Source organism: Drosophila teissieri, chromosome 3R (assembly GCF_016746235.2).
Source record: "Drosophila teissieri strain GT53w chromosome 3R, Prin_Dtei_1.1, whole genome shotgun sequence".
Classification (NCBI taxonomy): Eukaryota; Metazoa; Arthropoda; class Insecta; order Diptera; family Drosophilidae; genus Drosophila; species Drosophila teissieri.
Window position 1 is genome coordinate 23,314,898 of NC_053032.1, and position 26,853 is coordinate 23,341,750.

At 47.5% G+C, this 26,853-nt stretch overlaps 6 protein-coding genes across 8 annotated transcripts; 4 read left to right on the forward strand and 2 right to left on the reverse strand.

The window, feature by feature from the left end:
• Window positions 1–26: 26 nt before the first annotated feature.
• On the forward strand, window positions 27–8,483 carry LOC122622379 (protein Lilipod). Of its 2 annotated transcripts, XM_043800781.1 has the most exons (9): window positions 27–448; window positions 4,406–4,530; window positions 4,640–4,779; window positions 4,894–5,124; window positions 5,268–5,336; window positions 6,444–6,946; window positions 7,007–7,238; window positions 7,303–7,459; window positions 8,362–8,483. In XM_043800781.1, exons 1-9 carry the CDS (start codon window positions 374–376, stop codon window positions 8,387–8,389), a joined length of 1,560 nt encoding a protein of 519 aa, XP_043656716.1. In that variant the 5' UTR covers window positions 27–373; the 3' UTR covers window positions 8,390–8,483. The 2 variants fall into 2 exon arrangements, with proteins under 2 accessions (XP_043656716.1, XP_043656715.1); XM_043800780.1 differs by lacking the exon at window positions 8,362–8,483 and having other exon boundaries at window positions 7,303–8,277.
• On the reverse strand, window positions 5,252–6,313 carry LOC122622380 (tetratricopeptide repeat protein 12). The gene is made up of 3 exons (XM_043800782.1): window positions 5,838–6,313; window positions 5,663–5,785; window positions 5,252–5,597 (listed from the first exon to the last, which is right to left on the reverse strand). The coding sequence occupies exons 1-3, from the start codon at window positions 6,230–6,232 to the stop codon at window positions 5,381–5,383; spliced, it is 735 nt and encodes a 244-aa protein (XP_043656717.1). The 5' UTR covers window positions 6,233–6,313; the 3' UTR covers window positions 5,252–5,380.
• A 184-nt stretch (window positions 8,484–8,667) lies between the features above and the next one.
• On the forward strand, window positions 8,668–14,112 carry LOC122620802 (protein polybromo-1). The gene is made up of 4 exons (XM_043798430.1): window positions 8,668–9,721; window positions 9,779–11,370; window positions 11,429–12,881; window positions 12,941–14,112. The coding sequence occupies exons 1-4, from the start codon at window positions 8,770–8,772 to the stop codon at window positions 13,903–13,905; spliced, it is 4,962 nt and encodes a 1,653-aa protein (XP_043654365.1). The 5' UTR covers window positions 8,668–8,769; the 3' UTR covers window positions 13,906–14,112.
• A 314-nt stretch (window positions 14,113–14,426) lies between these two features.
• On the forward strand, window positions 14,427–16,520 carry LOC122620244. The gene is made up of 3 exons (XM_043797618.1): window positions 14,427–14,664; window positions 14,721–14,901; window positions 15,439–16,520. The coding sequence occupies exons 1-3, from the start codon at window positions 14,523–14,525 to the stop codon at window positions 16,064–16,066; spliced, it is 951 nt and encodes a 316-aa protein (XP_043653553.1). The 5' UTR covers window positions 14,427–14,522; the 3' UTR covers window positions 16,067–16,520.
• A 126-nt stretch (window positions 16,521–16,646) lies between these two features.
• Window positions 16,647–26,058, reverse strand: LOC122620242 (ETV5-related protein Ets96B). Of its 2 annotated transcripts, XM_043797616.1 has the most exons (7): window positions 26,041–26,058; window positions 20,905–21,388; window positions 20,583–20,753; window positions 19,609–19,741; window positions 19,412–19,458; window positions 17,262–17,940; window positions 16,647–17,199 (listed from the first exon to the last, which is right to left on the reverse strand). In XM_043797616.1, the coding sequence occupies exons 1-7, from the start codon at window positions 26,056–26,058 to the stop codon at window positions 16,818–16,820; spliced, it is 1,914 nt and encodes a 637-aa protein (XP_043653551.1). In that variant the 3' UTR covers window positions 16,647–16,817. The 2 variants fall into 2 exon arrangements, with proteins under 2 accessions (XP_043653551.1, XP_043653550.1); XM_043797615.1 differs by lacking the exon at window positions 26,041–26,058 and having other exon boundaries at window positions 20,905–21,433.
• On the forward strand, window positions 24,515–25,955 carry LOC122620243. Its single transcript, XM_043797617.1, has 2 exons — window positions 24,515–24,584; window positions 24,637–25,955. The coding sequence occupies exons 1-2, from the start codon at window positions 24,515–24,517 to the stop codon at window positions 25,953–25,955; spliced, it is 1,389 nt and encodes a 462-aa protein (XP_043653552.1).
• Window positions 26,059–26,853: the final 795 nt, after the last annotated feature.

The window sequence follows — 26,853 nt, forward strand, 5'->3', positions numbered from 1 at the left end:
CACTAGCAGATGCGGTCACTCTGACGCCAGTCTATAGAAATCTTTTAACGTTTCGGTCGCAAATCGGCGCGATTGCTTGTATCAAAGTAGTGACCAGCGCAAAACGGGGTGTAACGCAATGCGGCATCAAAAAGTTAACTAAATTAATCACAATTACCGTGCGAAATCGGGCAGTGAGGCGCCACAAAGATTTTAATTCAGAAAATTAGCCCCCTGGAACGTCTTGCAAAGAAGGACTGTTGCCTATAGGAATTTCACAGACTCTGGCGACTGTCAAAAACTATATGCTACATTTTTAAGTGAGGCGTGATCTAGGAAAAAAAAAAACGAAAAACTGGCTACCAGCGATAAATTGTCCACATTTTTCGTGGGCATGGACGAGGAGGAGGAAGAGGAGGTCACGGATCTGAAGCTGCAATTGTTCCACAATACAGTACGCGAGCACATTGTAAGTGTTTTTCTTCATTATCGTCATCCCCTTTCCACCCAACTTCCCACCCCACTACAACAACAACAACTAGGGGCGCAGCTGTCCCTCTTGTTATTACGATCGTTGTTGTTGTTGTAGTTCTAACTGTACATGTGGCGGGGTGTAAAATGCGTGCGACTTCTGAAATTACACACACTTAGCCTTGCCGTTTGATAAACAGAGAAATCAGTTGGTGGCCGTCCGACGTCCGCCGTCCACCGAAATTTATTTGTTTATGGTTCTGTTATCGGTTTCGGACTACACTAGTCAGCACATTCGGCGCCTGCGTTTTGCCTTTGTATATATAATCGGGGGAGGAAGTGGCGGCGATAGCGATAGCAGCCACTCTCTTCTTGCACTTTCTATTTGGGCTGCAAAAATTATCACGCAGACACACACGCAAAGTAGCCCACACGGACGGACACCTGTTGTTAATTAAAAGGTGTAAACATAATCGAAGATTCGACGGCGAGATACTTGCTAAAGATATATGATTTCATTCAAATTTCCTAATGTACCAGACCACTACCAAGCTTAATTCGTTTAATGATTTACCTGATGTTGCTAATTAAATTAAATACAAATTGATTTTATTATTTTAATTGTTTACACTAGATGTATCACTTACGTTTATTGGTTCTTCGGCATTCATAAACCCTATTAGCTTATTGGTTATAATTAGGAATATATTTGCTATTTGAAAATTGGAAGGTAACTAGAAGTCCAAGCAACCGATAATACCAATACAGTACATAAGTTCAGCTGGTAGAACTTGCAATTCAAATCGAAATTAAACATTTGAGGCAAAAACAAAGAAAGGCAACTAAAGCAAAAGCAACAAGTGAAAGTGTTTCACTCGAGCTACTATTTATAGAAATTTTTGGGCGTGTAATAACAGAAACCAGTGATTTATATAAACAACAAACTGAACCGAAACAATACACATGTTTATTATATTGCGCAAGGCATTAATTTCCTTTTGTGAAAATTTGGTTAAATGGCCCACACTCACACTTGCAGGCCAGATTTCAAGTGCACGGCTAGTGGTCACGATTTTCTACCGTCTGGGACACTGAAAGTGTCTGCAGTCGTGACCAGCTGTTAAATTTGTTTAAACAATGCCAGACGAGGCGTCAAATGGACACATTTGAAAGGGCTGCAATAGACTTGCATAGATACAATACACGTGTAGGTTGCTTTTTATGCCAGCACATTTCTTTCATTGAGGATGGGTCTGTGGAACTGTGGATCAGGTTCTGGTTCTGGCTGGTCCAGGAAATGGAAACCGGTTTTTTTCAGCGGTTCTGGCTGCATTGGATTGCCGAAAATTGAATAATTCGTCACAGAATGTGGGTCAACCCCCCGCATTCGTGATGTGTGGGACTCCAAGCTATATTGAAATGCAAACATGCCAAAGCTCTCATAAATAATTCAGGAACCTAAAGCCAAACCCAAGCTGAAAACACTAATGGCAAGTGAAGTAGCAGGAAATTCTTGGGAAATAGAAACGAATTGTGTAACACCACACTTATGTTCTTAGTCATATCCAAAGTAATGATAAGGGGAAAGTCTGATGAAGAAACTTGAGCAACTTAAAACTTGGTCGATGGTAAATGCAGTTCCCCACTTTAAAGGTCGAGCCAAGAGGTATCATTAAATTGGGACCAGCACACCTTGCAGCACATATGGACACAATATACCCCTGATCGGTACAACTATTGGGTATAGAAAATGTATAAATATTTCGCAGCCCATTCACCGGCAAAGTTGTCTACAAATCAAGCCAAAACCCGTCCGACTGGCGATCCTCCCTCCTCCTTTGGCCACAGTGTCGCTTTTTTCGCTGGCTTCTGGCTGCATTTTGGGCGTAGCTGCTATTTTTAGCCAAGTCGTCGTTCACATTTTAATGGGCGTGTTGTGTTCCCCCTCGAGTTCATGTCAAGTCATTGACTTGCCGTTCGCCTACGATCCAAGTGCAGCTAATTTCGAGGCACAGATCGTTTAGTTTGGCCAACTCCAAATCGCTTGGAGCGTGACAAATGCCACATGGTGCTGCCCACCGCAGTTGCACGTTTTCCCGGCTCACAAGCACTAAACTAAGCTTGAAGATCGCTGGCTCAATTGTACTCATTCAGGAATGCTTGGCGTACATATTATACGATTCTCATATCAATTGGTATTTGTCGTCTATGTGTTTCAAGTTTAACACGTCACAGTCTAGAAAATAAACTGCGTTTCATAACTGCACAAGCTGGTCTGAGTCCTATTAAAATAACATATTAAAGGACATATCATTTTAGGACATATTATTTTATTTTTTATTTTATTATTCTACGATATGGAGATGCCCAAGAATGCTTACTTTTGAATATTTAATTATACTGTCACCTTATAGTTTTGCCATTCAGTGTATCTACATTTTTTCATGATCTACACTTGGGTTCTATAAATAAAGCGACGCACACTGTTGATAGCAAGCGATTTACGTCTCTATATTTAATTTTTAATATTTGACCATATTTTTTGTTGACTGCCAGAGAAAACTCTTCCAATATTGACTGAAAAGAAGGTCACTTCCAATGGCCAGATGAATGATTCGAGTCACAAAATGCGAAATGCTGCGAGCAATTAAAGTAAATTTAATTTAATTGATATGTTTCAATGAATGCAAAAAGAAGTTAAAAGTTAATTAAAACTCGCGTTGTATAACGCTTCGGAGTATCTCACAGATACCAATGAAAATATCTCGAATAACAAACAAAGAATAGCAAAACAAAGCAGGGACGTGAGTATAAATTAATTGTTTTTAGCTCTCTCTGCAATTTTTTCTTTCGCTTTTTTTGCCAGCTAGAACATGAAAAGTATCTTCACTTAATGATTTATTTGTGCGCCTAGGCTATTCAGTTTTTGTATCCATTCACGTTTTGTTTTGTTTTCGCTTTTCGCATACACAAATAAAGCGAAAATATGACGTGTGCCATGTGATTGGCATCTATTTTGTGGTGCCAAAAATATATTTACCCAGCGAATAGTGAGTCCAATGTTTTCAAATCGCTGATGAAGATTCAGATTTGGAACCTACTCGGATTTAATAATCAAAAGTAGGGATAATCAAACGCTGCTGACATTCAATGGGTTTTAGATGACCGCTATCGGTCTAGTTCTTATCAAATGATTCGGGTTTTGTCGTCGGCCACTGATAAGCTTTCTTTGCTGACCTTTGAACGTATACGAAAGTAGCTTTATGGGCCTAATTGGCGGTCATAATTATTCATCAATTGCCAAGTGGTTTATATCACCATAGGGTTGCAAGTCATAGAAACCTGAGTACCAGTTGTATATACACATATTATTTTAACCGGAAATTAAGAAGAAGTCTACAAACAAAACTTAAAATCACTCTGGCAATGTTTTCGACGATAAGACCCTGAGACTTAAAAAATCCCAGACTTTGACACTAAATTGAATCATGTACACATATCAGTATCAACAAGTAATATATTCGCTAAGCTAGATTAATGCGGATTTCCCAAATTAACTGATCCCAAAATGTTTCTGGCTAATGTGCACACAGTTGGCGGCAATGACAAATATTTATAAAAACTAAACAAAGGAGATGCGTAGGTGATGTGTTTACTTTTTGACATTTGTTTAAACACAAGAATACGTGGGGAAATGTGCTATGAGCGCCACAATGAAATAATGCAACAAATACCATCGAGTCTAAATTTACTCTGCGCTTTACGTAATTATCCAATATCAGGACGGCGATCGAAATGTGGCAGGTTCTAAAGTAAAATAAATTAGATTGTCTAGTTTTAGTAAAGCAGGCAAATAGGAAATACCCGAGGGTAAAGTTACCATGCAGGTGTTGCTCTTCAATTAAAATACTACTCAGCTGATTAAACTAAAAGCTTACTGACTTGTTATTTTCAGATATTCCTGCTACTGATCATCTTGCTGTACTTCAGCTCTTATGTGGTCGTCTCACGTTTTAGGCGGCGCGACCGTGACGATCTCTATTCGAATGACGAGGACGAGGTGCTGGTCTATCGCATAAGGTGAGGCATCCAGTGGTCAACAACCTGTGCCGCTAATTGCCGCGTCACTTGCCTTGCACTCGCAATAATGAATGGTTTTCTTTGCCTTCTTTGCCACTCAACCCCATAGCTTTTGGCTGTGCACATTCACATTGGCCGTTGCCGAAGGGGCAGCCATGCTGCTGCCCGTTTCCATTGCCAGCAACGAGGTGCTGCTCCTGTATCCCAACAGCTACTATGTAAAGTGGCTCAATAGTTCACTCATACAGGGTAAGTACTAAGCAAAGGGAACACCGAGCTATATTATCAATAATATGCCATTGCAATGCATTCAATGTTCTTTATTATTAACACAGACTAACCCAAGTAATTCCTTTTTTACAGGCCTGTGGAACCATGTGTTTCTGTTCTCCAATCTGTCACTGTTCATCTTCCTGCCATTCGTCTATTTGTTCTCGGAATCCACGGGATTCGTGGGTCACAAGAAGGGCATACTGCCGCGAGTCTACGAAACCTTCACAGTATTCATGCTGATGGCCGTTATTGTCCTGGTACTAACTGCCGTCCTAAGCGCAGTCTTTGGCATTGAAAAGTTCCAATTCTTTTGGTTTCTAAGTGAGTATATGGTAATGCACGGGTGCGGAAGAGATCAATTCCAATGTCAATTGTCTTTCTGCGCCCCAGACAAGCCCATCCCCAAATTGGGATCGGTTCTGGTGCACAATGCATTTCTAATTTCCGCTTTTCATGCTTCACAGATTTAGGCAGTGTTCACCTGCCGTTTCTTTATTCGTGTGTCTCTTTTTTGGGCGTCATGCTTATGCTGAGTGAGTATATAATGCAAAAATAAATAAGTTATAATTCTAGTGCTTCAAACTTCGGCTTCCAGTTGCTTAATGTACTTGTCGATGTAGGCCACTTGCTTGGGATTGTGTTCACGTGCCTTGGCCACGCTTTCCTCGAACTTGTCGTCTTGTTTCAAACCCTTGTAGGCATGGGCCTGGTAGAGCCAGGCGCGGAGATGTGTCTCCTGCAGCTTCTCCAGCACGAACTGGCAATCCTTGAGGGCGCGCTTGTAGCTCCGCAGCCTGGAAGGTAGAATATGAATAAGGATCGTTAGGAGAGTTCATAAGACTTAAAGAATGTAACTCACTTGATGTAGCACAAGGCGCGATTGCAATATGTAATAGCGCTGTCCTTGATTTTGAGGATAGCCTTGTCGTAATGTAGAATTGCCTTCTCGTATTTTTGGCTGCGAAATGCTTCGTTTCCCTGACTAAAATTTAAACCCTATGCATATTATAATTTTATGAAGATTATGAGCTTACTTTCTCTGTAGTTCTGCTTCATATTCGGCTTTGGCACGTGCCTCTGCACGATCGTTGGCATCCTTCTCCACCTGCTCCATGAAACTCTGCTGGTTCATCTCCTTGGCTTGCTTGACATCCTCTTCATCCAGGGACTTCTTATTGATCACTGTGCGATTTTCTTTCACTTTAAGACGCACATTGTCCACGTCCAGCTTGTCAAAGTTGATCTTTTCCTTGGCATCGCCACCTGCCTTTGAATCATCTTCACAGGGTCCCTTGCTCTGCAGTATACTATCGATCTTCGCAAGAGTTGCCTCGAACTCAGCAAAGTCATCCGCGTCCTTGGGGTTCAAATTGCAGTTCATTAAAGTTGCCTTAAGTTGGGCATCGTCGGTACCCTCTTCGCTTGCCATTTCAAAGATGTATATAGAAAGAATAGAAATTTAGTTTAGATACCGACTGGTTCGACCGCACAGTACAGACTGACTTTCAAGTTGAGTGGGATGTCATAGAAACCTTTGTTTACGTTTTGTACACAACGAGAAATAAGTTATAGATCTTATATTATAATGTTTAAACATTTTCATGTGTAGTAACCAGGACAACCATTTGCTTTTCTTACAGTTTGCACCCCGTACGGCTTTGTGCGCCTCTTTGGCGTTGTTAACCAGGTGCTGGTGCGACCCATGCTGCTGCGCGACGTCAACGAGGAGTTTAGCGCCTTCTACATGGAGGAGGCGAGCGTGAAGCGAAAACTAGCGCACATCGAGCTTCACAACGTTAGCATCTCGGATGCCGCCAATGGAGGTCGTCTTGGCAATGGGATTGGACTGGGACGTGGACGCACCTTCTATCCCCAGCCACTGCTGCAGCACTCGCAGCCTCATCTATACCAGCGCAAAGCGATGGCCAGCGACGTGGGTGAGCTCAACGATAGACTGAGAGAACTGGACTCCGAGCGCAAGGAACTAGACAAGCTGCGCAAATCGAGCACCTTCCAACGCACATTCGTCTACCCGCTGGCCATGCTGCTGCTGCTCTTTTGCACAGGTGTCACCATTCTGCTGGTTGTGCAGAATACCCTAGAGCTCCTGATTGGCATTAAGGCGCTGCCACTAAGCACAAGGGTAGGTCTAACTGCAGTCAATGTGTGACGAAAGCTTATTGAGTTTGTTTACTTTATTTAGCAATTCACCCTGGGCATCTCATCGCTCTCGAAGTTGGGTCCCTTTGGCGCCGGCCTGGAGGTGTGTCTCATCTTCTATCTGGGCGCCACCTCGGTGGTGGGCTTCTACAGCATGCCCTTCATGCGCAACGTTTGTCCCAAGCGACGCCAGACTTCGCTGCCACAGCTAATGCTGAACTGCGGCTTCATGCTGGTTTTGTCTTCGGCGTTGCCGCTTCTCAGCAGGATTATTGGTAAGCAGTGGCAAATTACTAGAGAATTATACAATGTTTAAACGACTATTTTAATCCCTTACAGGCATCACAAACTTTGACCTGCTGGGCGACTTTGGGGCCATCGAGTGGTTGGGAAACTTCCAGATTGTACTGCTTTACAATCTGGTTTTTGGAACCACCACTGCCCTCTGCTTGGCCAACAAATTCACGGCTACTGTGCGCCGGGAGCTGAGAGCCCGGTTAGTGGAGAACTATGTGCTCTTTACTAACTACATGAGCTTCATCAACTGATATTGGCGCAAGCGACACGACAATGCGTTTTGCATACACCGAGACGCGGTGAGGCGCCTTGTCGAGTCGCCGCTAAAGAGCCTAACTAGTTTCTATACCAAGTATCGTAACCTTAGTCGTAAGAGCAGTCGCAATACCACCGCTAGTCGCAAGGCAAACGAAATGAACTGTTGAGAAATAAGCAAAACATGGGAGATGGGCAGCTGAAACTATATAATATACCTTTACATATGTTATATGATCACGTATAGTTGTGCAGAACTGATACTAATATTTAAATGTTGCAATTTTAACTGTTGTGCTTAATTGTTGTACTTTATACAGAGTCCTCACAGTGGACCCGCATATCACTGTGGTGCCAGTAATGAGAGAACTATGGCACTCGTGTACCATGATATATTGTATTCGCAGAAATCTCGCCAATAACTAGCATGTAAATAGAAAATGTAATAGTGCAACATAAGCCGCAGTCAACCGTTTGCAGTAGACGTAGGTTAGAGTTTCGTGTACTTCACTTAATTTCTTGTCGTTCAGAGTGAAGTGTTGAATTCCATTTCATACATGTTTTTCGCTATTTATCTACGTATATTTGAGCTATTTTCATAAGATTTTAACAATGTTCCTTAAGCAGCGCAACGATATGGCGCGTTCATTTCATTTTACTGCATACTCAAATCTGTAACCCAATATTCACACAATCACACACTAACAAGCGTCTAAAACTTATGTGATAAAATATAATAAACAAAGCATTTTACTAAATTAATCGACATATCATGGCTTTTTAATTACGCGCTTACGTTAAGTTGAAACTTAAATTAAAAATGGTTCTGTTTAACTTTTATTTCAGCCTAACTTCGCTGTTCCTATTGGCTTGAATGCCTTTTTGAAGAGGAGCTGCAGGTTTAAGGAAAACTACCTACGATATTGCTGTGATTCAATGACTAAATAAACGATGATAGATGCTATAGGTTTAAATAAAGAACTTAAGTAAAATAATAATCTGCAAGTTCATTTGGTTAACAAAGAGAATTTTTCGTAGTGGCATAAAATTTAAAATAAATTTCACCACAGAGAAATTCGATTACGATAACTCACCATGCTACTGTCGGGCTATCGAACTATATATCGCCTGCGTGCTATCGAACTGTTCGCCCGTCACTAGTTTTTCGCTCATTCCCAGAATTTGTGGCATTTTGTGTGGCGTCTTATTGTCGGATTTTTAGATTTTAATTGAAATAAGAGCAGGGATAACACGATGCTGAGCCGCAAGCGCCGGGCGAGCAGCATCTCCAGCCGGCAGGACGAGGACCCGCTGCAGCTGGACGACTCGACGCCGGAGCAGTCGCCGGTGCAGCAGACCACGACACAATCGGCGCGAAAAAAGCGCCGCCTCGATCCCACAGAACTGTGCCAGCAGTTGTACGATTCCATACGCAATATAAAGAAGGAGGACGGTTCCATGCTGTGCGACACCTTCATCCGTGTGCCAAAGCGCCGCCAAGAGCCCTCCTACTATGACGTGGTGGTCAATCCCATTGATCTGCTCAAGGTGCAGCAGAAGCTAAAAACCGATTCATACGACGATTTGGAGGATCTGATGGCCGACCTGGAGTTGCTTATTGGCAATGCCAAGGCCTTCTATACACCGAGCAGTAGCGAGCACCAGGACGCCGTCTCCCTGTGGCAGCACATTCAGTCGCAGAGGCAGCGCATCATGGAGGCCAATGGATTGGCGGAGGAGGAGCCGCGTGCCAGACGTATGTCGCGGCAAGTGCGCCGAATGACCAGCAGCGCGGAACCAGGTGGCGATGGAGCAACTGATGACGAGTACAACCAGTACGAGGAGCTCTTCGCCTCCGTTATGACCGCTACCGATCCCGTAGGCGACCGGTCCATGCACCGCATGTTCCAACTGCTGCCCTCGAAGAAAATCTATCCAGACTACTATGATGTCATTGAGCATCCCATTGATCTGCGTCTGATTGCGACCAAAATACAAATGAACGCTTACTCCTCGCTGGTGGAGATGGAGCGGGATCTGCTGCAAATGACCAAGAACGCATGTCTGTTCAACGAGCCCGGTTCTCAGATCTATAAGGACGCCAAATCCCTGAAGCGGATCTTTACGCAGCGGCGTATTGAGCTGGAGACGGGCAAAGGCAAGCTGGCTAAGCGCGTCAAGAGTCTCTCCAGTGCAGCCATTGCTGGTAAGGATTATAATGAGAAAATAGTTTGTTCTTTTATATTAATGATATTTTTTGCAGCCTTAAAAGAAGAGGTTGACAGTTCGGACGACGAGGAGACCAGCAAAAAGGGCGAAGGGCCCATGTGGGCATTGTTCGATCACTTGTACAACGCACCAGGAACTTCGGAACATCCAGGAGTCACTGGCCCTCCATTGGGTAACTCTCTGTGGAAACTGCCAGTTCGTCGTTTCCATCCCGAATATTTTGAACTGATCAAACGACCCATATCCATGAGCCAAATCCACACGAAGCTAAAGAAGGGCGACTACGCGAACATTAGTGATCTCACTGCCGATCTATATCTCATGCTGGACAACGCTAAAAAGGCGTTTCCGACGTCCCATCGCACTCACAAAGATGCCTTGAAAATGTTAAAGCTAATGAACGCCAAGCTGGTCGAGGAGTCTCTGGAGGAGGGCAGTGATTTGGATGACGAGGATGCAGAAGATATGGACGCAGAGGTATTTACTGTTGCCACGCAGCCGGAGAAGCGCAAGCCAGGCAGACCCCGCATCAACTCAAATTCGAACTCAAACGCTTCCCATACACCAAATAACTCGAATTCACCCAAATCCAATCGCATTGCCATCAACGCGGCTATTAAAAAGAAGATTTTGAGCATTCAGAAGTACCTAGTGGACTACTCTTTGGGCAATCGTCGTCCCATCGAAATGTTTATGGAGAAGCCGCCTCGCAAGATTTATCCGGACTACTACGATATCATTCAAAATCCCATTGACATGAACACAATCGAGCATAACATTCGCACCGATCGCTATGCGGCCGTGGAGGACGTGGTATCCGACTACCGACTCATGTTTTCCAACTGCCGACAGTATAATGAGGAGGGCTCTAACATATACGAGGACGCTAACATATTGGAGCGAGCCCTGAACGAAAAGCTAAAGGAGTTCCCTGGCCTTACAGAGGGCAAAAAACCCCAGCAGAAGTACAGCAAGGTGGGAAGGAAGTTAAAGACCGCTCTGATTACAGAGCGTCTGTGGCAATTCTACGAAACGGTAAAGGAGTACCAGGAGCCCAAGGGCAAGAGGCAGCTATCGCTTATATTTACCAAGTTGCCATCAAAGAGCGAGTATCCGGACTACTACGACATTATCAGGGAACCTATTGACATGGACCGAATCGCTCAGAAACTAAAACAGGGCGCATATGAGACCTTAGATGACTTGGCAGCGGATTTTCTGCTAATGCTGGAGAACGCCTGCAAGTATAACGAGCCAGACTCGCAGATCTACAAGGATGCACTCGTGCTGCAACAATTGACGCTGCAGCTGAAGCAACAACTGCGGACCGAGCGCGATTCTCTTCCGGATGTTCCTTTGGCTGTTCAGGAGCTGTTCCTCACACTGTTTACCACTATTTACAATCACCAGGATGAGGAGGGACGTTGCTACTCGGATTCCCTGGCCGAACTGCCGGAGTACGATGAGATAGGCGAAGGGCCCAAGGTGCGTGGCATATCGCTGGACCTTGTGAAACGAAGGCTTGACAAAGGTGCTTACAAGCGGCTTGATGTCTACCAGGAAGATATTTTTTCATGTTTGGAGCGTGCAAGAAAGTTGTCGCGCACAGATTCGGATATTTTTCAGGTGAGTAATGATTTCGATAATAGAAACATTGTACTATTCTAAAAACAAACATTTCCAGGACTCCATCGAGTTACAGACGTACTTCATCCGCAAGAGAGACGAGTTATGCAAGGACACACTAAGCTCATCCGCTTTAAATTTTAGCATAGAACGCCTTATGGCTGATGTGGAGCTGTGTCGCCAGCAAAAGATGCAACAGGAGGAACAGGACCAAGAGCAGGATAAGGAGAAGGACGAGTTTAACGCAGCCAAGGGCGAAAGCATGACAATAAACCAGCAGGTATTTTCTCCCGGCGACTACGTATACGTGCAGATGCCGGAAAACAAGATTCCCTCGATATGCTGCATAGAGCGCCTCTGGACATCACCCACCAACGAGAAGCTGATGCAGGCTTCGATCTTCGTGCGGCCCCACGAAACGTACCATGTGACCACTCGCAAGTTCCTCGAAAAGGAAGTGTTCAAGAGCAGTCTTTCCCAGACCATCTCGATGGACAAAGTGCTGGGCATGTGCTACGTAATGAACATAAAAGATTACATCAAGATGCGCCCAGAAAACTTGCCTGAGAAAGATGTGTACGTTTGCGAGTCTCGTTACAACATCCAGGGTCGCTGGTTTAAGAAGCTGAAGAATTGGCCGCCGGTGCGGGAAGGCAGCTCGGTGAAGTTCGTTCCACGGGAGCAGCCATTGGAGCTAAAGCGCGTAATGTCTGTATTTAAGGAGCGCTTGGAAAAGCACAAAGGAGAACTGGAGGAGCTGAAGCTCCAAGAGACGCTGGTCGAGAAGGAAAAACCAAATGTGTCTTGCGATCCGCCGCCAAATGCTGAGGCTGGCACCACTTACTACCAGCAGTACAACACTATTTGCAGTGGGGCCATAAAAACGGGAGACTTCGTTTATGTGGCCACCCAAACGGGAAAGCAGTCGGTGGCACAGGTGCAGCAGATATGGGAGCAGAATGGAAAATCATACTTTAAAGGCCCATGGCTATTGCCCCCCAGCGAGACAACTCCCGGCTTGGGCAAGCAATTCTATCGCCAGGAGCTGCTGATGAGCACCGTCGAGGAGGTCAGTCCGGTGGTGGGCATCGTCGGTCGTTGCGCCGTCCTGGAGTACTCCGAATTTATTACCTCCCGACCCACGGAGATATCCGAAAGCGATGTGTACATTTGTGAGTCCGTCTATGATGAGCTAAAGAAAGCACTCCGCAAGTTGGTTACGGGCAACATGCGCAAGTTCCAGCACAGTCCTTCCGTTACCGAGGATGAGATCTTTTACTTTAAGACTCCCATTAAGCCCTCCAAGGACGTTAAAAACGAACTGAATGAACTGAGCATGCTGGAGGATTCAATGGATGGGGATACGCCCTCGCTGAGCTCAGACATAGCGGCCATGTCCTCGCCAGCTCCTTCTGTTAACTCCACGCCACTGACCTCCAAAGTTAAGGCCGCCAAATCGGCCAAGAAATGCCTGACCGGCTACATTTTGTACTCCAGTGAAGTTCGGAAGGGTAAGCTGTCCCAACATTTTTGTAAAGATAATTTTTAAAATGTGAACTTTCTTTTACAGGTATCTGCCAGAGCAACCCGGAAGCAACCTTTGGAGACATATCTCGCATGGTGGGCACCGAATGGAAGAATCTCCCGTCCAGCGTCAAGCAGAGCTGGGAGGATAGGGCTAGCCGACAGAATGAGGAAACGGCGGCACTGCGTCGCGAGCTGGACGACGTCCAGAACAGTGCTAGTCCCTCACCCCAGGTGTCGCAGGATGTCTTTGGACAGGTGATCACCTTTGAGTGTCAGTGGGATAAGTGCGACTTTCAGTTCGAGGAGCTTAGCGACTGCACGGAACATTGCATGTCCGATAACACCGGACACATCCAGCGCCATCCACAAGCGGGCGTGGAGACAGAGTATGTCTGCCTGTGGCGCAACTGCCCGCGAATCAAGAAGTCGGTACAGGCCTTCCCAAACGTGCTTCGCCTCATCAAGCACGTGCGCGAGGTTCATCTCAGCAAGTGTGGCAAGACGATTTCGACGGCAGACCGCAGCAAGAACTTTGTGCCGCGTCGTCAGAAGCATGCGCAACTGGCCACTACGGTGCCCATCCCGCCCAGCCTTGCCCAATCGCCGCGCGCTCCAAGCAATCTCGAGGCAGTGCAGCTCCAGCAGCAGCATCCCCAGCAGAACATGCACCAACTGCAGCAGCAGCAGACGATCGTCTTGGGACCGCCACCAGAGCCGCTGTTCGTCACCGTGCCGCCGCGCACCACTCGGGTCATCCACTCGGAGGCTTACATCAAGTACATCGAGAGCCTGCAGACGGGCAGCCATCTGAATGTGGCCACCTGCAACAACAACTGGCGGCGTGCACTGAACCACGTCACTCCGGCGCAAGTGGTGGCCAAGGCACCGCTACCCGAGCAATGGATCGGACCGAATCTTCGCGACCAGGACAATGTGGTGCAGGCACTGTGCCACCTGCGCAACTTCATGGTCGACGATATACTCCAAATACGGCGCAGCTGCAACTAGCCAATCGTCATCCGCTAAGCCCAAAGCTTTTTGAGTTCCATGTTAATATACAACAGAAAAATATTAAAATAGTGTTCGTGTTGATTGGGCAGGGAAACTAATGGCGTATAATCGTAATTTCATTGTGCTTGTACATATATCATCTTAAAAAGGATCTTGTTTGCAATTATATCGATTACACCATCGAATCTATGGTTCCAAGTGTCACATTACATGTTTTATTATGTAGGGCACCATAAATTAAGTACTTAAGATCGTTAATTCCCGCTGAATGTTGTTTGTTATCAGTTTCACATGGCGATGACGTCATGGCCACGCTTAGTATCGATTATTTCGTGGGTTTTGTTTTGCTCCGGCGCTACGACAACAAACCGGTTTCCGAACATAGAGTCACCCAGTTATTTTGTGGTGCTTATCTAATTGGCCCTGCTCAGCGCTGCTCACTGCCTCTCACTGGCGCTCATTTTGCGTCTTCCCACAATTAGGTGCCATATGTCGTCGTCGAGTTGGAGACCGTGGCTACGCAAAATCAGTCGTAATCTGGCGCTGGCAGAAAGCGGACGCGATTTGCCGGATTTATATCAGATACCCAAGTATTAGCAACCAAAGGAGCAGCCATGGCGGAGGGAGACTCGAAGTTTGGCTTCAAGGACATGGAGAAGGCGCTGGAGACGCTGAAGCTGCTGGAGAGCCACGACATGCAGTATCGCAAGCTGACCGTGCGCGGCTTGCTCGGCCGGGCCAAAAGAGTCCTGACAAGTGAGTGCTACGGCACAAGGGATGCACTGTATCCAGCACTAAACCTTCCATTCCAGTGACCAAGGCGGAGGAGAAGCTCAAGAACATCAATGCGGCCATTGGTGTCTTTGAGAAGTGGCTGGAGGAGAATGGCGGCGGGGCATCCAGTAAGAATGCCAAGACAGACAGCGAGGACAAGGTGGACACGGTGCCGGGTCTGGGATTCAAGGACAAGGCTGCTGCGGAGGCGACGCTGAGGTAAGTCACTTCACCAGGCCCCCATCGCTGGCATGCTAATGAGTCGCCGGAGACCTTCGGCCCAGGCAACCAGCGACGACGTCCAATGATGTCATGGCACAGTTTAGCTTGTTTGAACTCGGAAGTCTCATTAAGTTGGTAGAGCGGCCACTACGCTCTTCCCACTCGCTCCTCTCCGCATTGGATGCATACACATTAGGGTGGATCGATGTATTAATCCGTAGTGCCCAAATATTGTTGGATACTTACCTTTTGTATATGCAACATAGCATTCCACTTAGTCATGTAGAGATCATCATATATATCTCTATAAGTAGAAACCTGAAAATAGTTTTATATGTACTGCTTGGAAATTGGTGTAGATTCTTTAAGATTTCTATTCTATCACATTCAGAACCAGTTTAATATGATACAATCATAGTACTGGTAATAGCATTTCCATAAAACTGATCCACCCTAATATTTGCATGAGTAGATGGGCACATTCCACAGTTTGCCTGTATCCAAAACTATTTCTATATGCACCTCGTATTGCAGCATTTTGGCGGAACGAGATCCGGACTACCAGAGGTTGGCCATCAAGGGATTGATTGGCAGCTCCAAGCGAGTCCTGTCCGGCACCAAGAACGAGGACAAGATCACGGCCATCAAGGAGGGAGTCCAGGTACTGGAGGATTTCCTCGAAAAGTTCGAGGCCGAGAACCGAATCAAGGACAATCGTGCTTATCTACCACTCGCCGTGGTCACCAAGCTGCCCGATCCCAAGGAGGAGTTGGCCACGGAGTTCCTGGAAGCCTATGGCGGCTCCAAGGCCAAGGGCAACTACAAGCATCTGCGCACCATGTTCCCCAAGGCGGATGACAAGGCCAGCTGGGACATTGTTCGCAATCGCCAGCTGTCCAAGTTGCTGGAGCAGATCAAGAGCGAGGAGGCCAAGCTCTTCGAGGCAGAAACCGGAGCACCCACCGACCTCCACCTGCAGCTGATCCACTGGGCATACAGTCCGCAGCCGGACAAGCTGAAGCAGTACATCGAGACGCTGGCCAAGAAGACGCCCGAGAAGCGCAAGCAGGAGAGCAGCAGCAGTGCCAGCGATTCCAGTGCCACCAGCCAGGATTCCGATGGCGAGGACAAGCCCAAGCGGAAGAAGAAGAGGGAGGAGTGAGGAGTGAGATTCAACCAATCAAAAACACTCCGTTGCCATTTATTAACGAACAGAAACGGTTCATACAGCTCTGTTTCCGGTTCCTCCAATCGACGCGAATTGGTGGACTTTAGATTTAACAATTTTGCGCTAACTGCTACCTTATAGAACTGAAGTTTCATGGATCCTAATCTGCCAACTTGCACGGTCTTCGAAAGCGGAAACAGGCTTTAAAGTTTATTTAAGTAACTCAACCTCCATGCAGAACTACGATATTTGGTGGACACATGGCTTCCGTTCTCTGTATCCCCCCTATATACACAGATAAATATGTATACATAAGCGCTCCAGTATATATGCTATATGTAAGTATCGTAAAGTACCATTTGGGTATGTCGTTCTGATCAGCCTAGTCTTTGGAATCCATAACTCGATATATGATAGTCTAAGGAGGGGCACGGTGAATAAAAACGTTGAACAACTTTGTATAACTTTATAATTAAACAGAATTAAAATGATGAAACCATCTTGCATGTGTGACTCCGCCGTTTTCAGGGGATGGTGACCCCGATATTAACGACAAACAGCTTCGTGCCCCTCTCAGCTATTCCCAGCTATTCTCAGCTATTTCCAACGCAGCTCATCATAACGAAACCTTCGCTTCAAATTCGCAACCCCACACGCAACTAGATTACACAATGTACATGGGACACGGCCACGCCCACGCGGCCGCACTCGAACGCTCCGCCCACATGTGGCGACTATATGGTGGTTAGTATTTATGCAATGCGGCGGTGTCGTAATACTCCGACTTGGCCACGCGAGGGGATTGCGTCTGGGAGTCGCCGGAGGTCGGAGGCGTCTTGGCCAGCGACAGCGTCAACTGGTGCTGGTCACCCTTGCCGGATCCGGTGGTCAGGTGGCCGTAGGCCATGTTGAACAGTGCATCCGGATCGCAGACGAAGCGATAGACGTAGCGCTCCCCATTCACCTTCTGCATGATGCCCTTCTCGTAGTAGTAGCGCAGACTGCGGGACAACTTGTCGTAGTTCATGGCGGGCCGATTCTTCTGGAGACCCCAACGGCGGGCCACCTCCTCCGGTTCGATCAGCTTGAACTCCATGCCACGCCCGGTCCAGGCGATGCAACTGGCACTGAAAGAGGAACCATCGAGGCTTAGAGCTTGAGAGCTCTGGTGTCGCTGAATTAGACTCACCTGGTTGTGGGCTCATCCAGCAGGGCCACCAGGAACTGCCAGAGCTGCAGCGAACCCCTGCGCTGGCTGATCGCCTGGCCGTTGCTGCTGGTGGAGATGCCATTGCTGGCGTAGAACTGATCCAGCCGCAGTTCCGCGTCGCTGGACGTGGTGGAGTCCACCACATTGGGTCGCAGCGCGGAGGGATAGGTGGATGAGATGGCGGCGTTGTAGGGACCGCTGTCGTACTTCAGATCCGCATCGCTGACCGCCGCCAAGGTGGTGGGCGAGAGGTCCCTGTACACGGACTGCGACTGCGTCTGCTGCTGGTGGGCGTAGTGCGAGGGCGTGGCATATACCGCCGAGCTGGATATGACCGCCGTGTGGCTAAATTTGAAAGCGGAGGCGGCATGGAGTGGCGTCAAGTGGGTGAGAGCCTGCTGCTCCGCCTGCTGGTGGCCATGGTGGCCGTGGTGGGCATGATGGTGGTGCGGATGCAGTGCAGCAGTTTGCTGCAGTTGTTGCTGCTGCTGCTGCTGTTGGTGCTGCTGTTGCTGCTGCTGCTGCTGTTGCTGTTGCTGCTGTTGTTGCTGCTGCTGGGCCGCCGTTGTGGTGGAGTCCGCGTGCTCGATCTTCGTGTGGTGCGGAAAGTGCTGGCCGGAGGACACGTCGCTGCAGTAGACGGCCGCCGAGGTGGCTTCTGGAAAAAAGGATTGAAAAGAGCAGTTCAGCAGTGAAAGCCGCTTTCATGCACGTTTGAGCAATGTGACGGTGTCAGGGGAATGGGTGCTAATTACATGGCTATGCCTGATACCCTCACCCACTGAGGGTAGTATGGGCAAAATCAAGCCTAGCTCTTAGGTTAACAATTGGTAGATATGATATCATAGACAGGGTGTCTCTATCCCACATAATTATGCTACATCGAATCCGCATCCCAGCCCATTGAAGGGCACTCCGCCTTCTCGACTGCCACCAAAAACTCGTTCACATTGTTTCGCTTTGTTTGTGCGGCGCTTGGCTTTTCTAAATGGCCAGGGTATTTAGCAGCCATTAATTATTTAAGCAACCCACTCCCCTCAGTCGCTGCAAACTGCTCAATATGCTGCAATTTAGCGGGGGCAAACAAACCCACTCCATGCCACCCACCCAGTGGAAAGCACCAGCAGCCGAGTTTGCCCTTTTCATTAGGCAGCTACTCCACAACCCCGCATCCACTCCGCATCCATTCCGGCACCCCATGCCCATCGCGACTCGACGCTGGGCGCATTAAAAATTCAGGAGATACCTCTGCATAATCCATGAGCAAGTGTCGACAAGTAAAAACATCATTGCCGATAACAACAAGCGAGCTGCTGATGGAAAACGAAGACCTGTTGGCCCTGCTGCCCAAGGACGATGGTAGCCGGGTGGGTTGGTGGGTTGGAGTGGGACAATGCACTACACTCGGGAAAATACCATACTTAATTCTACAACCGTATGCAGCTCAAAGATGGAGCATGCTTAAGGAAGAACAATCTATTCTACAAAACAATATATATTTTATTTTAGGAACTTATAACTCAAGAAACATGAATCAGGAAATGAATGCTAAAGCCTTTCTCAGTTTCTTATGCACTTTTCTAATCACTCAAATACTACTACAAATGATGTGGCTTGAAGTAAGAAACTTTTCAATAAACAAAATAACTTTTTTTTCAAGTGTAAGCGGAAGGATGAGTGACTGGGGTGTTTGGGTGCTGGGTGGTGTAGCTAACACGAACCACTCAACGGCGACCCCGTGATTGAGCTGTTTGTTCGGTGGGCGGCGGATTCAGCTCTCGACCACGCCCCGTCCGCCCATCACGCCCACCACCACCGCGCCCACCGGAGGCGAACTATGTAGTAGCTGGCGCTCGAAATTGAATTGCACGCTTGTGCCGCCGCCAATTGGATTAGCGGTTAGTAACACCGGCGATATTGTTATTGTAAATTATGCGCGCGATTTCTTGCATTTTATTTGAAAAAATATTGAAAGCCACTAGAAGAAGATGGCAGCAAATGGAATTACCCACTGATAGGTATGCATATCGCGCACAATAATTTGAATAAATGATGAGGCAACGCGAGGCGAGGCGAACGCATGGCTTTAATCATTTTCCATTCATTTTTATCAATTTTCAGGGACTTACCTTCGTCGCTCTTTTTCAGAATGCCCGCGGGTGGCGATGATGGAAATCTGTACAGGGCATAAATCAAAAATATTTAAAATATATATGCATATCTATATTTCTATATATATGGAATGCGGATAATTCGAGGAGCAAGCGACTCCGTGGATTGACTTAAAGGTGACTTGTCTTGTCAGCGTGAAGCTCAATCTGCTTACCTGTAGCAGTACGGGTGCGGATGCGGGTGCGGATGCGAGTGCGGATGTGGGTGTGGATGGGTGTGCGGGTGCGTCACAGCGGGTATGTCAAAGAAACTCGATGTTCTATCATGCCGCACGCCTTTGACATTCACTGCAGATGCCCGATGGATGCCAAGGTAAAAATAGAGAACAAGACCAGGTTACTTTTTACTTATTCCACTCATAAATATCTGGAGAAGAAGCCACCTCAGCCATCCCAGCCACATCTCAGAGTCAACTGAGGTGGCCTCGACTCGACTCGACTTTTGTTAGATAATATTTCGTATTAACGCTCGCAATGGGATGCCTTTGAGGCCACAAATCGAGCTTGTCACATGCACTTGACTTGGCCATAATCGAGTGCCAGCCAAAACTCAGGACTAGATAACTCAAAAGGGGCAGATAACTTAAAGAGGCATTAACTTAAAAGAGTATTACTACAAGCAAACATATAGTTTATAGTGCAAGCTAATTCTCCATTCAGTTTAAACGATTAACTTGGCCCTTTTGACTCCAGTTTCCAGTTTGATTTTCCCAAAACTCAAAAACATATTTATCTTGTTTGGACCTCGGCACGCGCCAAACTTCGGCGATGTTTTCTTAATAAAAAACTTAAAAACAACAATCTAAGCTGCAGCAAAGCCCTCGGGCGGCAAATGGCAGAGCAGCCCGGAATCCCAGGCCCACACCCACGGTACCATTTGCCATCCAACCCGGCGGACTGCCGGCACTGCCCCCCACTCACTGCTCAAAACTCATAATGGAAAATTAATAAACAAGCGAACGTGTAAATAGCAAAGGCAAACAGAAAGTGGATACAGTGGGTCGCAGTGGGTCGGAGTGGGTGGTGGATCTGGAGCAGGGGCAGTGGCAGGGGCAGGGGCAGGGGCAGGGGCAGGGGCAGGAGCAGGTTGCATCCGGACTTGACAGTGGACGTGGACGAGGACGCTTACCATTGTACCTTGCGTTCAAGTAACCCTCGGTGGAAGTGTCCAGTCCGAATTTGCCGATTGCCGGCGTGGGAGTGGGCGTGGCATACATGACCAGCTCGTCGGGCAGCTGGTGGTGATGGTGATGGTGGTGATGATGATGGTGGGCGTACCAGGAGGACTCCCGTGTGAGATCTGCAGGGTGGAGGGATTGAAAGAGAAGTTTGATATGTTCATAATTTGCTATAATTAACTGGATTTTCCTAACAATCGAACTTTGTAATAGATGCTATTTTTAAAGTTCTAAGAAGGTGAATCACAAACTCATATACTAAGTAGTACATACCATTGCAGAGAGAGGCACTTGCTCCGCCCGCGCTGGAGGATCCGGAGGCGGAGGCGTTCATCAGGGCGACCGTGGCGATGGGATTCGGCGAGGAGGAGCCTTCGCCCAGGGTCAAGCAGCAAGGAGGTGGCGGCGGTGGAATTGGTGACGTCTTCTGGCCCGCGCAGATGGCCTCCATGAGGCCATGCCCATGACCATGACCAGCTGAGTCCAGATCGCTGGTGGGGCCCTTCTTGCGCTCCGACTGCAGGCCATCGCAGCTGGAGGATGCGGAAATGGCCTTGGCCACCGCCGGCAGTGTGGAGCTGACACAGGAAACCACCGAGTCGGTGGTTATCGTCGATGTGTTGGGCAGGGCGCCATGGTAGAGCCCCAGGTGGTGATGGGGATGGTGGGGATGGTGTGCGTGGTGGTGCGGGTGTTCCAGGTGCGTGAGCGTCTGCTGCAGCTGCTCCAGGTGCGTCTTGGCCTCGCCGTAGTCGCTCTGCGGAATAAGGAAATGAGACAAGGCGCGCCAGGAAATTGTCATGAGTCTGGCTTCTTTTTCGGCTGAGAGGGGGGAATCTTTCGATTTCGTCTTGGCCAAATTAGTGCTCAATTTGCCAGTTGCTTTTTTGGGAGGATTTCTTGGGTGTTTGCGCGGACTTTAAGCCATCGCAACTTTAAAGCCACCTGCTGCGTGGGTTGTTGGCCACCCGCCGTTAACAGGTTGCAGAGACAATGGCCAACTCGTCACATTGACATAGTCAAGTGGAAGTTGTGGCAATTAGTTTAACAGCTTCTCTAGCCTCTGTTTTCCCTTTTGCTGTTGCTGTTGCTTTTGCTTTTGCTTTTGCCTTTCCAACTGCCTGGTGTCAATTGGCCGGGTGCGAGTTCTCCCGTGTTCTTGGCCATTAAGTAATGAGCCATTGTGTCGGACAACTTACTACAACCACTGGAAGCACTGGACCCCCCCACTGGTGGGTAGTGGAATGATATGTGGATAGGGTTTGGGCAGAGGTACGTGCGCATCTGCCGACTCCAACTGCGGTTTATTGACACTTGTCCACTTAATGAGCACTGCGCCGAGGTTAACCTTTGTCTATGGTCGCACTCTCGCTCTCTCCGGGTTATCATATCACCCTGCTCATTACGGCCGGCCGGGATTTCACTTTTCACTGGGGGAAACTCATTCACAAACTGGCCACCAGCACATGAAACCAGGCAGGGGATAGAACTACTGCCAGATCTTTAATATTTCTAGGAAATAGAGGCAAACTAATACCTCAATTGCACTTCTTTAATGAAGTCATCTTGATTTAATGGAAAATCTTAGTTACCTGTTATGTTATAGCAAAATACCCATCCCTTGGCTGTCAGTTTATCGAACTTATCTTTTACAAGAACCTGAGTAATATATCTTATGAAAATCCAAACCAATGCAAACACCAATCGATTTCCCAACCTACTTTGAAATGTAGGCCAGTAACCAAATGATTACTTTAAACACTTAAAACAAATTGAACATCCATTCAAGAAAGAAAGACAATAGTGTTTCTCTAAGTCACCCCAACCATTGTTTGCTTACGGAACCCACTCTTTTGGGCCTCAATGACGAAGTGCATCCAGTTGTGCCCCCATTTCGAGTCCCTTGCTTGACATTTGCAAACTGGAGCAGCAAGCGCGGCGATGCACCGCCATGTGCCATCTGGATGTGCTCCGTCGCATTCGAGAACCATTTCGAGATAGTTACCCTTAATTACGTGCCCGTAATCACTGCCGGTTTGGTTCGGCTCTATCGGCAATACACCTCACCAACCTCCAGTTGGTATGAGGAGATGGAGAAAAACCTCAGCTGGAAACGCAGAAAGCGGCACCGTCCCGTCCCTTTTCTCCGGCTTTGGGCCACAAGAAGTGCAGAACGCTCGACTTTCTCCCCCCCAAAAAGAGGGAGTTATGTAAATCTACGCCATGATACGTTCAACTGGAGATCACGGATTTGGCAATCCGCAACGCGGTGCTCTTCCGCTTTTTGCGCGCACAAATTTTTGATAAATTGCAAAATGTGTCGCTGAATCGCGTTCGTTAAGTGCAAGCAAACAATTTGTCAAATCAAATTACAGCAGTTATTTAGTGTAACTGTCGTGTGCAAGCAGCAACAAAATTAACAAAAAGAAAAAACACATCGGCAGCCAGCCAAGCGATGTCACCTGCCACACGTGCGCAGGTGCAACAGGGAACCACTTTTTCGATGGGTTGCCACAACTGAAGAATACTCTATATCGCAAAGGTACCAACTCTCTATATATATAATATATCAAATATCTCATAAAAGCATATCATATTAATAAAGCTTTGGAGCAAAATATCGTACCATAAGATATCATCATCATATATCAAAGGGAACATACTTTTTTCAAAGAAAGGTTCAATAGAATTTCCACTCTTTCCATATTTTTAATAAATTATTTTCCATTTCCATATTCAATTAAGCTGCAGTTATAATGAGAATTTAACTATCTAGCGATCATCAAAGGGCGAATTCCCTGCAGTACCTTATGAACCCTATTAGGCCCTAATTGGTATGCGCAATTGGTGGCAATTACAAGTGCAATTGGGAAAACAAACTGTGGCGCTGGGTGACTGACTCATCCGACGGATTGATCAACTTTGAACCCTGGCGAACAATGGAGCACATACGTCTCCATGGAGATTACGACGCATGCGCGCCCGCAACTGACATTACGAAACTCCAGTCGTGTGTTTACCTTTCGGTATCGTATAGTATGGCATGGTATAGTATGGTATCGTATGGTATGGTATGGTATGGTATGGTATGGTATTATACACAAGGTATACCATGCGGGTATGTGTACTGATCTAGTTTGCAGCCGCCCAAGGGGGCGGTGGGTGGACTGAGAGACCCATGGGGCCCACAGAAGACAATGCTTTTCTTTTTCCAAATTGTTTTAGCTGGCGTCTTTTTTCTTTTGTTTCTCTGTGTGTGTGTGTGGCTCGGCTTGGCTGATTCGGACTCCGAATCTCTGTCACTCTTGTAGCTCCGTCTCTGGATCCATCGTGGAAAACACTTTCACTGCACATGATGAGGCAGTGACACGGTCGTCACCATCACGATGGCTATGGCGATGGCGATGGCTTCTCTTCTGCGTCTTCTGCTGGGTGTCTTTTTTGGGTTTTGTGGCAATGGAAGCGCGACCGAGCCAGTTTCTCGCTCCGCTTGGGAGTCGCATTTTCGGTTCAGCTGCGGGCGAGTTCGGAGGTGTTTTCTGGGCTAGCTAAGGGATTCTTCTAAAAGATAACTCAAGAGATTGCTGCGGTGTTTAAAAATCACACATAAAGTAGTCTAATTTACGAACTTAAAAGTGTTTAAATTCTACCAACGAATTGGATTATAATAATCAAAAGTCCTTGATATAAAAAGAGTTTCCTGAAAGGTCTAATTCCATTTGTACATACAAATCTTGTGATTTAGTGAATGTAAAGTTTAAAAAGCACTGAGAGATTTAAAAATTCTGAAGTACGAGATCCTAGAGATACTATATCTTGAAACAAGCAAAGGACTCAAGGCCTGTGTAAATTGTGTTACCCGCTCCATGTATGCAATACCGCCATGTCGGGATACGTGAGCCGGGATTTCAATTGGCTGCACCTTCTGCTGGCCATGTGTTCTCTGCTGCAGGGTAAGTGACCTCCACTGCATCGTAGCCAACTCTGCTAACCCATACTCTTCAGTGACCCTCTGCCAGCCGTATCAGCTGCCCCACCGCTGCTCCAACCGGCTGGAGAACGCGCTGGAGCACATGCGACGACGCAGTGTCCAGACCAAGAGCTCCTCCGCATCGCGAGCCATGTGGGAGCCGCCACCGCAGAGTCCCTACCAGTTGTACCACAGTTTCTACGGCCAGCACAGCGATCCGGAGGACGACTTCTACAATGTGGGCACCTACAGCAGCGGACGTGGCTATCACGCCAAGCTCCTGCGCCGCAATGGACAAGCCCATCCCTTCTCCGACTCGAGCAGTGCTCTGGAGCTGGAGGATTTGCTGGCGGTGAACCAACAGAGCCAGCAGCACAGGCAGCCCCACAAGCTGACGATTTCCCGGGTGGATGTGGAGGATCTGAAGGTGCGAGTGCCGCCGGCGAAGGCAGCCAACCGTTGGGTGGAGATCGACAAGTGCAAGTTCAGCACGGAGAACTCCACGCTGGACACCCGCCTCATCTTTCCGGATCTTACGCTCAGTGGCAAGGTGGTGATGCAGCCGATGGGCGGAAAGTGCCACATGATCTTGAGACTGCGACACGCGGGCATCGAGTTTCGCACAGTTCCACTGGGATCGGGACACTCCTCCAACTACGAGCAGTCCCGCAGATTGGGAGCCGCCTCGGTGCGCACGGATTCCCATTTCGCAGAGCCCGGTTTCATATCCGTGTTTGCTCACGGATGCCAGGGACCCACTGGGATCCGGTTGCGCCAGAACTCCAAGCGGAGATTCGGCAGTGCTCCGGAAGTGGAACTGGGCGAACCGCATGTGATTCTGGGCAGCAAGAGGCCCCAGAGGTGGGGCAAGTACCATCAGCAGGCGGGCTACGATATCCGCCAGGATCGGGTGCCCCAAAGAACTAAGGAACACAGCCTGGAGCTGGGCAGCGATAGCCAGGCCCAGGACTCGGGTGAGTTCATCGATGTGAACGGGGACAACTTCTACCGGCGGCAGTTTAGCAAAAAGAGGAGACGCCGGCGGCGCTACGCGAAGGAGAGCTTCGAGGACCAGGTGAACTTCGGCGAGGATGTGCTGCACTTCGAGGACGAGCAGCTGCAGCAGCTGGTGGAGCCGGATGCCAGAGCCTTTGCAGATATATTCAGCGGCAGTGGCTCCAGCCCCAGCGGAGATCGTGAGGAGCTGGTGGGCGAGGCCATGTCCCACGAGCTGGAGAAGCTCTTCTCCATGGGCGTCCGTGGCCTGCTGACCACCTACATGCAGCGGGCTCTCCAGCCGGCCATCAAGGAGACCCTCATGGAGAACATGGGCTACACCCTCAGCTATGGCTAAGACCACCACCTCCAAGGACTCCTAGTTTAAGCCCTATTTATGTACGTCCGATGCGGTTGAAATAAATGCTTTAAGCGAATCTTACCAACTTGGCCGTATCCATGGTTCGATCGATCGGTGGTCCGGATGCACTCTTGAACTTGTTGGATTTTCACTAATAGGATTTCACCTGGCTGCTGCTGCACATCAATAATCCTGAATTATTCAGAGCTCGATGGCTTTCACTTGACGGTGATGATCAGCGCGCATTCCGTTGCCTTCGTGCAGTTGCTTTCGAGTTTCCGTTGTGACTGGTCGAGGGCACCTGGTCAGGATGCCAGGCACTGCGGCCGGAGTCACCTTTCGGGGGTTGATGCTCCTGGAAGCTGGGCAGGATGCACTGCGCAGCCGCGTCACGCCTCCTCTTCCCGCCGATTGGTTGGCTTGCCTCAAAGGGGAAAGGCCAATGGGTGGACGGCGTGGGCGGTAATTAGGAGAAAATGTTAAAAGGTCTTCAGATTCGTTGTTTGGTGGTTAGCTTTCAAATTTGATTTAAGGGATTTAATCGAAGCAAGGTAGGAAATAAAATATTGGATATCTGCGGTATGACTATATGTATGTTAAACAAGCATTTTGGAATCCGAAAGCTAGTAATAATTTTAAAAATATTTATAAAATCTAAAACATAAGCTACAAATAAGAAAAGTTTTCAAAATAAACAATTGCTTTAACTGCTTCATTCTAAAAGTTAAAACAAATTCAATAAGCTTACAATTATACTTAAGCAAATGAAAACGCAAATTTTCTTAGTTGATGTATTCTTTTATAAGTTTTCCGTTATTTTATTTAATATTTAAATTTTTAAATAAGTTTAATGTTCTGATTGGAAACCAAATCCAAAGTTTTTGATTTCCGGTTC